Consider the following 13,885-nt stretch of genomic DNA (forward strand, 5'->3'; position numbering starts at 1 on the left):
ACACGCAGAGGGTATTATTAAATGGGATATGATTTGCAGGCCTCTGTGGCCGAGCGGTTCTAGGCGCTTCAGTCTGGAACCGCGCGACCGCTACGGTCGCAGGTTCGAATACTGCCTCGGCCATGGACATGTGTGATGTCCTTAGATTAGTTAGGTTTAAGTGGTTCAAAGTTCTAACTAACGCGAATTCTTTACAGACGAATGGAAAAACTAAAAAAAATCCGACCTCGGGGAACATCAGTTTGGATTCCGTAGAAATGTTGGAACACGTGAGGCAATACTGACCCTACGACTTATCTTAGAAGAAAGGAAAGGCAAACCTACGTTTCTAGCATTTGTAGACTTAGAGAAAGCTTTTGACAATGTTGATTGGAATACTCTCTTTCAGATTCTGAAGGTGGCAGGGGTAAAATACAGGGAGCGAAAGGCTATTTACAATTTGTACAGAAACCATATGGCAGTTATAAGAATCGAGGGGCATGAAAGGGAAGAAAAGGGAGTGAGACAGGGTTGTAACCTCTCTCCGATGTTATTAAAACTGTATATTGAGCAAGCAGTAAAGCAAACAAAAGAAAAGTTCGGAGTAGACGACATTGTAATTCTGTCAGAGACAGCAAAGGACTTGGAAAAGCGGTAGAACGGAATCGACAGTCTCTTGAAAGGAGGGTATAAGATGAACATCAACAAAAGCAAAACGAGGATGATGGAATGTAGTCGAATTAAGTCGGGTGATGCTGAGGAAATTAGATTAGGAAATGAGACACTTAAAGTAGTGAAGGAGTTTTGCTATTTGGGGAGAAAAATAACTGATGATGGTCGAAGTAGAGAGGATATAAAATGTAGACTGGCAATGACACGGAAAGCGTTTCTGAAGAAGAAAAATTTGTTAGCATCGAGTATAGATTTAAATGTCAGGAAGTCGTTCCTGAAAATATTTTTATGGAGTGTAACCATGTATGGAAGTGAAACGTGAACGATGAATAGTTAAGACAAGAAGAGAAGGGAAGCTTTCGAAATGTAGTGCTACAGAAGAATGCTGAAGATTAGATGGGTAGATCACATAACTAATGAGGTATTGAATAGAATTGGGGAGAAGAGGAGCTTGTGGCACAACTTGACTAGAAGAAGGGATCGGTTGGTAGGACATGTTCTGAGACATCGAGGAATCACCAATTTAGTATTGGATGGCAGCGTGGAGGGTAAAAATCGTAGAGGGAGACCAAGAGATGAATACACTAAGCAGATTCAGAAGGATGTAGGCTGCAGTAGGTACTAGGAGATGAAGAAACTTGCACAGGATAGAGTAGCATGAAGAGCTGCATTAAACCAGTCTCAGGACTGAAGACCACAACAACAAGTTCTAGGGGACCGATGGCCACAGATGTTACGTCCCATAGCGCTCAGAGCCATTTGAACCATTTGGAAATCATTTAGCTCAACGTTGATTTTCATAAAATCGCGTATCTTTTCCTTATCTTTCTCTTTATAGACTTCCCAGGTCAACCAGTCCCCAGGGGGAAAAAAATGTAACTTGTTAATATCCCGGAACGTTGATGGACAAGAAATGTATCTATTCCTGTCGATTCACATTCAGGGGAAAGTTAGGTTCGACTGACACGTCACTTGACAACTAGAATGTGCAGTGCCCTGTTCACGCTTGGAGAACATGCCCATAATTGCAGCCAAAATAATCTCTTCTTATAATACTGGAAGCTTGTAACACGCTACGGCAACACCACTGGCCAATTCAGCTGAATGTCAGTAATACTACAAGCACGTATATACAGAGAAGTAATCTCCAAGACGTGTCTCCACAAAGGCGTGTGGGGTTTTGTTGAACATCGATGTGAGCTACGAGTGTTATTGATACCGTAAAGGATGAAAGTTGCTTCATCTGTGAACAGTACTAATGATGTTACCGGCGACAAAATTATAATCATCTACCTTCATAGCCTCTCGATGTTGTTGAATACCTTGTAAATTGTAAGGACAGACACCACACATACACAATGTTCGCCATATTCTTGTAGGTTATGTGGAGCACCGAAGCGTGTGGAAATTCTACACGTGTTTGCTGAAGGGTAATATTCCGCTGTGTGAACGATATCGTATCAGCCACACGATGTTCATTTGCATGTTCAAATGAAATACAACTGCTGGATGCTCCACCTGTCTCATACAACTTAAAGAAACATGCAGAACACCCTTGAATCTGGTACGCTGCGGTAAGGAAATCGTATACGGTGTTCTCTGCAAGCAGCAACTGTGTTTCCGCTACAGAGCACGTATTCATATACTATAACGGCGTACTCAGCACTTGCAAGTATGTGAGACAATCTTGAACGATATAGAAGAAGTCTGCAACGGACTACAGTCACAGCTACAGTTGAAAAATTTGCTACCTAAACGCAAGCACATCTTCGTACCTTGAACTTCAGGACAATAATGGCTATTGATTAATAAACCCATACAACCTGCTGTACCAAGGTACCAAGACGCAAAATGAAAACTTTTCTCTGTTAACAAGCTGTACCTCAGAAATATTGGATGCACATTATATGGAATATTTTATTCGAATTACTCTGTACTAACACCCACTGCAATACGCTGTGTGTGGGAATGTGCATATGTGTGTGTGTGTGTGTGTGTGTGTGTGTGTGCGCATGCGTGCGTGCACACATGCGTTCTGATAAATAATAGTAAAATTAATTTCATAGGTGTTTACTCAATCGTCGCTAGAACCAGATCCTCGTGCCGTGGCGCCCTGTCGGATGACGCCTTCAGAAGCTCGCTCGCGATGCTTGCTCAGATGGTTCCACGTCACAACAGCTCATCACCACTGCCTTCCGAGGAGGGCGACAGATGTCGTATAGTAGAGGGGATGCGTCGCATGGAAGCCGACTCAGCCAAAGACTTACTGTGCCAAGTAGCTCCAGAGGTCCTGGACTCTGAACCAGACAAATGGTATGTAACATAGTGAGAGCGTAAGGCTTTATAAGATACTGCCATTCTTCACTCTTCCCTCGATAAAAAAGTGAAATTCCAAAATGAGTCACCGATAACTGATAAACCAAGTATGGTGAGCTCGACACTCACTTAACATCACTCCCAGCCTAAACTGTCCTAGTTTACAGATGCGGTAAGGATTAACAGGCTGCTAGGATTTGAAAACCAACTAACTATACAGTCTCCGACTGTCAATGGGTCTCTGATCAATCTGGAGAGTAGATCAGACATTAAAAACAAGATGTTGAAGAGTTTCAAAACAAGAGTATTCTGAAATTATACAGAATATTCAACTAGAGAAAGCCTTCACTGATGTTAAGCAATACTGATGGACTCACAGACCCTGTATAGATGCCTTCGTTTAGAAGGATTCGTATATGACAGAGAGATAGAATGCTGAATCGTAACATCTACATCTACATCCATACTCCGAAAGCCACCTGACGGTGTGTGGCGGAGGGTACCTTGAGTACCTCTATCGGTTCTCGCTTCTATTCCAGTCTCGCATTGTTCGTGGAAAGGATTGTCGGTATGCCTCTGTGTGGGCTCTAATCTCTCTGATTTTATCCTCAAGATCTCTTCGCGAGATATACGTAGGAGGGAGCAATATACTGCTTGACTCTTCGGTGAAGGTATGTTCTCGAAACTTTGACAAAAGCCCGTACCGAGCTACTGAGCGTCTCTCCTGCAGAGTCTTCCACTGGAGTTTGTCTATCATCTCCGTAGCGCTTTCGCGATTACTAAATGATCCTGTAACGAAGCGCGCCGCTCTCCGTTGGATCTTCTCTAAATCTTCTATCAACCCTATCTGGTACGGATCCCACACTGCTGAGCAGAATTCAAGCAGTGGGCGAACAAGCGTACTGTATCCTACTTCCTTTGTTTTCGGATTGCATTTCCTTAGGATCCTTCCAATGAATCTCAGTCTGGCATCTGCTTTACCGACGATCAACATTATATGATCATTCCATTTTAAATCACTCCTAATGCGTACTCCCAGATAATGTATGGTATTAACTGCTTCCAGTTGCTGACCTGCTATTTTGTAGCTAAATGATAAAGGATCTATCTTTCTGTGTATTCGCAGCGCATTACACTTGTCTACATTGAGATTCAATTGCCATTCCCTGCACCATGCGTCAATTCGCTGCAGATCCCCCTGCATTTCAGTACAATTTTCCATTGTTACAACCTCTCGATACACCACAGCATCATCCGCAAAAAGCCCCAGTGGACTTCCGATGTCATCCACAAGGTCATTTATGTATATTGTGAATAGCAACGGTCCTATGACTCTCCCCTGCGGCACACCTGAAATCACTCCTACTTCGGAAGACTTCTCTCCATTGAGAATGACATGCTGCGTCCTGTTATCCAGGAACTCCTCAATCCAATCACACAATTGGTCTGATAGTCCATATGCTCTTACTTTGTTCATTAAACGACTGTGGGGAACTGTATCGAACGCCTTGCGGAAGTCAAGAAACACGGCATCTACCTGGGAACCCGTGTCTATGGCCCTCTGAGTCTCGTGGACGAATAGCGCGAGCTGGGTTTCAGATACCGACGATGGTGGCAAAGAGAGTGACCACTGTGAAATCTTACCAATGGCTAGCGCAGTCAGTATTAGATGGTCGCACTCGTCAAGCGAATTAGGCGGAATATGTACTCGAGCTACATTACTTTGCTTATTTCAGGGTGATGAATACTGTGACGGAGACGAATCTGTGTCGGTCGAGGTCGATCCGCACCGAAGCTCAAAAAATGATTGGCTTTGGAGGAGGCAACGGCCTCTCCGCAGTGGATACATCACTTCCCGTGATATCACCGAAGATAAGCGGTATCGGGCGTGGCCGTCACATGGATGGGTGACCATCCAGGCCGCCATGCGCTGTTGCCTTTTTTAGGGGTGTATTCAGCCTCGTGATGCCAATTGAGGAGCTACTTGACCGAATAGTAGCGGCTCCGGTCAAAGAAAACCATCGTAACGACCGGGAGAGCGGTGTGCTGACAAGACGCCCCTCCAATCCGCATCCTCAACTGAGGATGACACGGCTGTCGTATGGTCTCGATGGGCCACTTGTGACCTGAAGACAGAGTGCTTTGTGCTTTGCAGCAACCGGTGCCCTGACCCTTTATGTCTTCGGAGGTGCCATACTCCAATGCGGGTCCGGCGGCAAAAACATCGAGTTGGTGCCAACTATGTGGAGGAACTCGAGCCAAAGCTTACCCGTTGTCACACAGTGAACTGACCATGTTTTTTGTCAACAGAAGTTTCTACATGAACGTTCTGTTAGTAGTGTGAGTATGCTGCTCGAGGCAGCAAATTCAAAGTCACATTGTAACCTGATACCCTGCCCACAATTCTTGGGCAGTTGCGCATGGTGTATTCAACCAGATACCAATCATGTATCAAGGTACTGACCTCTTTCCACGCCTCTAGGACAATTAGTGTCTCACTAAAAATGGCGGGAAAACGGTCGTCATGCGTCTATTGTTGGGGATATGAAGACCAAAACCAAGATCGTTCCATTGAGCTAAATTAATTTAAAGATTTAAAACTGGCTGGAAATCAAGTCCCCCCTCGCTATCTCCTCGTCAGTCTACGAGTACAGGATGACTTAGAAATAATGGACTGGCCGCTGTGGCCGAGCGGTTCTAGGCGCTTCAGTCCGGAACCGTCCGACTGCTACGGTCGCAGGTTCGAATCCTGCCTCGGGCATGGATATCTGTGATGCCCTGAGGTTAGTTAGGTTTGGGTAGTTCTAAGTCTAGGTGACTGATGACCTCTGATGTTAAGTCCCATAGTGCTCAGAGTCATTTGAACCATTTGAACAAATAATGAGGAATCAAATTCTATTTCTCCTTTCCCATTGATATAGGTCATGACTTAAAATTATTTGAAAATAAAGTCCCTCCTGCTCTCTCGCACTTTTCATACTAGTTCAGCTGTGTGAACTCAGTAGTGATAAGATCATCATGAAGTGCAGGCAGCAGATTTACAGCACTTAAAAATGGTGTGTAGTATTATCACAATGTATGATGTAAGACACTTTGACATAACAGTGTGATAAGGAAATTCGAAGGGGTGCAATTCAATTGCAATTATTTACTGATGTCACGACATTTTCTGTAACAACTCCAATACATGACCACTTCTCCTTGTTATCTATCATTTCGACAAGCGTGTACATACACATAGAAGACATAATCAAATTTGCACTGTAAACAATTACCTCTAAACAACCACCAATGTATGACCACTTCCTATTGCTACCTACCATTTGTTAAGTCGAGTATGTACTCACACAAATTAAGTTTTCACTGCAAACCTCCAAATAACCGGCAGCTACATAAAAATGACTTTGTACTGGGTTAAAACCAATGATGTCACTATAAGACTACATTGAGAAGGTGTACAACATAGGACTGTAGTAGACTTGTAAATAATGGTAGGGGTATTCGAGTTGGAGCGTTTCTACAGCCAAGTATTTAATGATGAACACAGACACTGTATCATTAAACTGCACTGTAAGTAATATTGTTGTTGTTACCACCACCACTAGCATAGGATAGAAGTGGCGTAGAAGTGTGCACTTTATTTAAAACAAACAAAAAGCACCCCATGGACCCAAACACTGACTTCTGTGGTGCAAACAGTTGCACTTTTGGCTTTTTTCCATGTCTAATATTAGATCTTAGTGTAATAGTTACTCTGACTGCAAAAAACAGTGTGAATGAGACCCCTGTATTCCTTGAATCACTGCAGCCGCCTAAAGCCCGACCGCCGAGTACTGTATGGAGGAGTGAGTACCAGGTCGTGTTCATAATGTCGCTGAACCAAAAAGAGAGACTGCTTTGTGCTTTGTTCACTACGTCAAAGTGCGCAGTATCATACCTGTAGTTGGTGCTAGGGGTCTCTTTCCTTTGAACACTTCTATGTTGCGATTCACAAATATTATGTGTGTTAATGAAAGGAATGAACACGTCACTAAGAAGTGGCGAAGCGCTATTTAATTATTAATATCACTATTATGAGTCATTATCTTTGAGGTAAAAACCTGTCACTGTTAACGTGAAAGAGTCTGCCTATTCTTCAAGGCGATTGGAATGATTAAATTATAAATCGAAATCCATTGACTCCGTTCCATAATTATTCTTCAGTTGCTTACATTTCTTTGTGAGTTTGAGGCATAATATTGAACATTATGTGCATGAGGCTGACCTATTACGTACTCTATTAGCGTAAGACAACGAGTTCTCGAACAAGATTTCAAAATCTGTCTCGCAGACGTGGCCCCATCCCCTCTCCTCTTCCCTCGACATCAACATTCCTCACTCTGCTGAACCGTACTTGGCGCTCAGGCATTAGGCGGTTGCAGAGGGGTGGAGCGAGTGATCACCAAGTGACGTGCGTGAAGTTTAAAGGCTGTACGTTCAGAAGATCATAAGAGAGTGGTGTCAGAATTGTGGCCCAAATTTTCGCGCAGGATTCGATTGCTGTCGCTGATACCTTGTTGTCGTGACTTCTTTTCCGCAAAATACACGGTCAATTTGATGTTTCCTTGTGAGGGTATTTCGCCTGTCCCACACACGCATCGTACACACCAGATGGCAAGGTTTTGTCGTGCCTGGCCATCCCTAAGCTATCTGTAGTTGAGACTATATTATGTCTACCCCTGGGGCCTTTCTCTACTTAGGTCTTTCACTGTTCTACCAAATTTTGTCGCATTATCGTATATCCTATCTTCATCCACATGCTCTCCCAATTCTATAATATTGTCTTCAAGTTTAGCTTCCTCGTATAGACCATCTATAAACTCCTTCCACATATTATTAGCATGTCTTCGTTTAGGTATCGTTTATCATCCGGGCTGTTGGTTTTAATACAGATGCTTGTCTTTTCTTCAAAGGCCCCTTCAGTCTTCCTGTAGGTTGTATCCATAATTTCCCTAGTGGCATGTGTGCTTCTAAGCTTACTTACACTACTGGCCATTAAAATTGCTACACCAAGAAGAAATGCAGATGATAAACGAGTATTCATTGGACAAATATATTATACTAGAACTGACATGTGATTACATTTCCATGCAATTTGGGTGTATAGATCCTGAGAAATCAATACCCAGAACAACCACCTCACGCCTGGGCACTGAGTCAAACAGAGCTTGAATAGCGTGTACAGGTACAGCTGCCCGTGCAGCGTCAACACGATACCACAGTTGATCTAGAGTAGACTGGCGTATTGTGACGAGCCAGTTGCTTGGCCACCACTGACCAGACGTTTTCAATTGGTGAAAGATCTGGAGAATGTGCTGGCGAGGTCAGCAGTCGCACATTTTCTGTATCCAGAAACGCCCGTACAGGACCTGCAACATGCGGTCGTGCATTATCCTGCTGAAATGTAGGGTTTCGCTGGGATCGAATGAAGGGTAGAGTCACGGGTCGTAACACATCTGAAATGTAACGTCCAATGTTCAAAGTCCCGTCAATGCGAACAACAGGTGATCGAGACGTATAACCAATAGCACCCCATATAATGACGCCGGGTGATACGCCAGATTGGAATGTGGGTTCACCGCGATGTCGCCAAACACTGATGCGACCATCATGATGCTGTAAACAGAACCTGGATTCATCCGAAAAAATGACGTTTTGCCATTCTTACACCCAGGTTCTTCGTTGAATACACCATTGCAGGCGCTGCTGTCTGTGATGCAGCGTCAAGGGTAGCCGCAGCCACTGTCTCCGAGCTGATAGTCCATGCTGCTGTAAACGTCGTCGAAGTGTTCGTGCAGATGGCTGTTGTCTTGCAAACGGCCCCATTTGTTGACTCAGGGATCGAGACGTGGCTGCACGATCCGTTACAGCCATGCGGATAAGATGCCTGTCATCTCGACTGCTAGTGATACGAGGCCGTTGGGATACAGCACGGCGTTCCGTATTACCCTCCTGAAGCCACCGATTCCATATTCTGCTAACAGTCATTGTATCTCGACCAACGCGAGCAGCAATGTCTCTAGAGGAACGGAGGGTTCCAAATGATTGGAAAAGAGCACAGGTAGTCCCGGATGGGTCGTCGAGCAGACGCGCAAAGCTATAGATCTATATCTCTGACGTCGATCTGTTGTAGAATTTTAGAACATGTTTTTTGCTCGAGTATCATGTCGTTTTTGGAAACCCAGAATTCACTATGTAGGAATCAACATGGATTCCGGAAATAGCGATCGTGTGAGACCCAACTCGCTTTATTTGTTCATGAGACCCAGAAAATATTAGATAGAGGCTCCCAGGTAGATGCTATTTTTCTTGACTTCCGGAAGGCGTTCGATACAGTTCCGCACTGTCGCCTGATAAACAAAGTAAGAGCCTACGGAATATCAGACCAGCTGTGTGGCTGGATTGAAGAGTTTTTAGCAAACAGTACACAGCATATTGTTATCAATGGAGAGACGTCTACAGACGTTAATGTAACCTCTGGCGTGCCACAGGGGAGTGTTATGGGACCATTGCTTTTCACAATATATATAAATGACCTAGTAAATAGTGTCGGAAGTTCCATGCGGCTTTTCGCGGATGATGCTGTAGTATACAGAGAAGTTGCACCATTAGAATATTGTAGCGAAATGCAGGAAGATCTGCAGCGGATAGGCACTTGGTGCAGGGAGTGGCAACTGACCCTTAACATAGACAAATGTAATCTATTGCGAATACATAGAAAGAAGGATCCTTTATCGTATGATTATAGAGAAGATCCAAAGAAGAGCGGCGCGTTTCGTCACAGGGTTATTTGGTAACCGTGATAGCGTTACGGAGATGTTTAATAAACTCAAGTGGCAGACTCTGCAAGAGAGGCGCTCTGCATTGCGGTGTAGATTGCTCGCCAGGTTTCGAGAGGGTGCGTTTCTGGATGAGGTATCGAATATATTGCTTCCCCCTACTTATACCTCCCGAGGAAATTAGAGAGATTAGAGCGCGCACGGAGGATTTCAGGCAGTCGTTCTTCCCGCGAACCATACGCGATTGGAACAGGAAAGGGAGGTAATGACAGTGGCACGTAAAGTTCCCTCCGCCACACACCGTTGGGTGGCTTGCGGAGTGTAAATGTAGATGTAGATGTAGATGTAGATACGATAAACCGCAATCGCGATAGGCTACAATGCGACCTATAGCAAAGTCGGAAACGTGATGGTACGCATTTCTCCTCCTTACACGAAGCATCACAACAACGTTTCACCATGCAACGCCGGTCAACTGCTGTTTGTGTATGAGAAATCGGTTGGAAACTTCCCTCGTGTCAGCACGTTGTAGGTGTCGCCACCGGCGCCAACCTTGTGTGAATGTCTGAAAAGCTAATCATTTCCATATCACAGCATCTTCTTCCTGTAGGTTGAATTTCGCGTCTGTAGCACGTCATCTTCATGGTGTAGCAACTTTAATGGCCAGTAGTGTATAATCATAATGCTTTAATGTCAGTAACGAAGTCGTCGTGGCTACTTTAACGTTCAGGGTGAGAGTGAGAGAAGACAGTGGATGAGATTCGAGCAACGGGTGATCTTCCACGGGTCGCCAGCCGCTCGGGTGCAGCCTGGCCTGACAGCTGCCCTGCATTTCGATCAAGCTGTATCGCCTACAGAAGTACAGCGCCCGCGTTGGGCAGCCGCTATGGGTGAGGCACCGCTGCACTGCCCACCTGGCTGTCGGCAATGGCCCAAGATTGCAGACATCAGCTGCTCGATCACCGTTACTTGCCGCTGCGGGAGTCACCCACCTAGCGGGCTGCCGTGTGTGCTTGACTTCCCCAGCCTTCTGCTGCATCACTAGAGGAAGATGAACAAACGGTGCCATGCGGCACACTGACCTACTCAAGGCCAGTCAATGGCGCCCCTCCTACCACTGTTGTGCCCCGCAGAATCCTGGTTCTTAACGGGCGTCAAGACACGAGTTGCGAGTCATGCCGCACTACGCCGGTAGTGAGACACGTCAGTTCAAGAATGGATCTCACATTACAGCCTGTCATTGAGAAAAGGCGTATCTGATACCTGGTATGATGTATCATGCAGCGTAACTTGATGTGACAGTGCGAAAGAGAGAGAGAGAGACAAAGATATTGTTTATTACTCTGTGGCGGTCAGCGCTCACATAATTATTCTTAGGAGATAGAGCTTTTGTTCTTCTTAAGAGTAGAAAATTTTAGGAGAGGAGAGCCGTTCTTGTGATGTAAAGGTCGACGCCATTGCGAGGTTTTGATTCACACTGTAAAATATAAGTGTATATGGAAGGAAATCAGTTAATAGAACAATAAAATATTGTTCATTTCAAGAAGGTACGTGTTATTATACACCCAGCGATATACTTCTATTGTGATTTACTAATAAACACCAGCTTGAGAACAGTTCCGACGGGAGCGTTCAGTTCTAGTGAAATAGTTCGATGTTTTCTTCGGAAAAGAAGTCACTTCATGGATCATTCAAATCCACAATAGTACCTGGACATTTCTCAGAACTGCAAGCAATCTGATTGCTATGCAACAGATCCCCGAAGAATATTTCTCCGTACTTTGGTTACCACTTTCAGCTCAACACGGTATCTGCAGCATCTGGAGCAGATTTCTGCAACATCGGAAGCGCGTAATCGCTATCAGTTTCACACATCGCCCTGTGTACGCTGTATTTACCCTCTGAACGCTCCCGTCGGAACTGTTCTCCAGCTGGTGTTTATGAGTAAATCACAATAGAAGTATATCGCTGGGTGTATAATAACACGTACCTTCTTGAAATGAACAATATTTTATTGTTCTATTAACTGATTTCCTTCCATATACACTTATATTTTACAATGTGAATCAAAAACTCGCAATGGCGTCAATTTTTACATCACAAGAATGGCTCTTCTCTCCTAAAATTTTCTACTCTTAAGAAGAACAAAAGCTCTATCTCCTAACAAGGGAACCTCCCCATCGCACCCCCCTCAGATTTAGTTATAAGTTGGCACAGTGGATAGGCCTTGAAAAACTGAACACAGATCAATTGAGAAAACAGGAAGAAGTTGTGTGGAACTGTGAAAAAATAAGCAAAATATACAAACTGAGTAGTTCATGGCAAGATAGGCAACATTAAGGACAAGAGGAATGCAAGAGCGCCGTGGTCTCGTGGTAACGTGAGCAGCTGCGGAACGAAAGGTCCTTGGTTCAAATCTTCCATCGAATGAAAAGTTTAACTTTTTATTTTCAGTTTATGTGACAAACTTATGTTTTCATCACTTTTTTGGGAGTGATTATCACACCCACAAGAAAACCTAAATCGGGCAAGGTAGAAGAATCTTTTTACCCTTTCGCCAAGTGTACAAGTTAGGTGGGTCGACAAGTTATTCCTGTCATGTGACGCACATGCCGTCACCAGTGTCGTACAGAATATTTCAGATGTGTTTTCCTGTGGAGGAATCGGTTGACCTATGACCTTGCGATCAAATGTTTTCTGTTCCCATTGGAGAGGCACGTCCTTTCGTCTACTAATCGCACGGTTTTGCAATGCGGTCGCAAAACACAGACACTAAACTTATTACAGTGAACAGAGATGTCAATGAACGAACGGACAGATAATAACTATGCAAAAATAAAGAAAGTAAAATTTTCAGTCGAGGGAAGACTTGAACCAAGGACCTCTCGCTCCGCAGCTGCTCACGGGGCCACGGCGCTCTTATTCTCATATGGTCCACTATGTTGCTTATGTAGCCCATGGACTGCTCAGTTTGTATATTTTGTTTATTTTTTCACAGTTCCACACAACTTCTTCCTGTTTTCTCAATTGATCTGTGTTCAGTTTATCAAGGCCTATCCACTGTGCCAACTTATAACTAAATCTGACGGGGGTGCGATGGGGAGGTTCCCTTGTAAGAATAATTATGTGAGCGCTGACCGCCTCAGAGTAATAAACAATATCTTTGTCTGTCTCTCTCTCTCTCTCTCTCTCTCTCTCTCTCTCTCTCTCTCTCTCTCACACACACACACACACACACACACACACACACACACACACACACACACACACTGTCACAGCAAGTTACACTGCATGATACATCATACTGGACCGTCTGTTTTAACACTGACTATTATAGTTGTCACTTAATGTAGAAGCTTGGGAAAGCGACACGCTAACAAATCTGCGTGTCAAGTCTCATCAGTGTGGCTGTTTACTCTGATGCCGTGGTCAGCGTGGTGTGTGGGCTATTTGAGTGTGAGCATCTGCATTCATACCCATCCGTGGGGACCGCCCAGGATACGGTGGCCGATGTGCAGTGACAAATTTTCGTGCAAAGTATTGGGAGAGCTCATTCGTTTTTTCGTAAGGGGAGGCCGACACTGTTTGCCACCTTTCGGCCAGTTGGTGATGACAAAATCAAGGCGCGCGCCGTGCTATCTTCCTCAAACGATTTTACATATAATATTTGATAAAAAATTTCCCGTCTGCGTTACTTTTAGCTTTATATGTCAAATCCATGATTCGTTAACGGTCATAGTTACTGCGATATTTATATGGAAGTAGAACATTGCGCCAATTTCGAAAAAGTTGGCATAAAAATGAGGTCCCTATGTTTCTCCGTTTGTTGCATATTACATAATATGTTAATACATATGAAATTTAGCTAACATATTGAAGCCGGTCACGGTGGCCGAGCGGTTCTAGGCGCTTCAGTCCGGAACCGCGCGACTGCTATGATCGCAGGTTCGAATCCTGCCTCGGGCATGGATGTGTGTGATGTCCTTAGGTTAGTTAGGTTTAAGTAGTTCTAAGTTCTAGGGGACTGATGACCGCAGATGTTAAGTCCCATAGTGCTCAGAGCCATTTGAACCATTTTTTAACATACTGAAATTTTCTTT

The 13,885-nt window shown here is 44.3% G+C and overlaps 1 protein-coding gene across 1 annotated transcript in view; it reads left to right on the top strand.

Annotated features, from left to right (window-relative positions):
• The window catches only part of LOC124798786, a 110,031-nt gene that overhangs the window by 23,026 nt on the left and 73,120 nt on the right, over positions 1 to 13,885 (top strand). Inside the window, exon 2 of the mRNA XM_047262315.1 lies at positions 2,718 to 2,964. Coding sequence (XP_047118271.1) covers positions 2,718 to 2,964 — 247 coding nt within the window. The remainder of the gene's footprint in view (positions 1 to 2,717; positions 2,965 to 13,885) is intronic.

The sequence above is a fragment of the Schistocerca piceifrons genome, chromosome 5 (genome assembly GCF_021461385.2).
Source record: "Schistocerca piceifrons isolate TAMUIC-IGC-003096 chromosome 5, iqSchPice1.1, whole genome shotgun sequence".
Taxonomy (NCBI): domain Eukaryota; kingdom Metazoa; phylum Arthropoda; class Insecta; order Orthoptera; family Acrididae; genus Schistocerca; species Schistocerca piceifrons.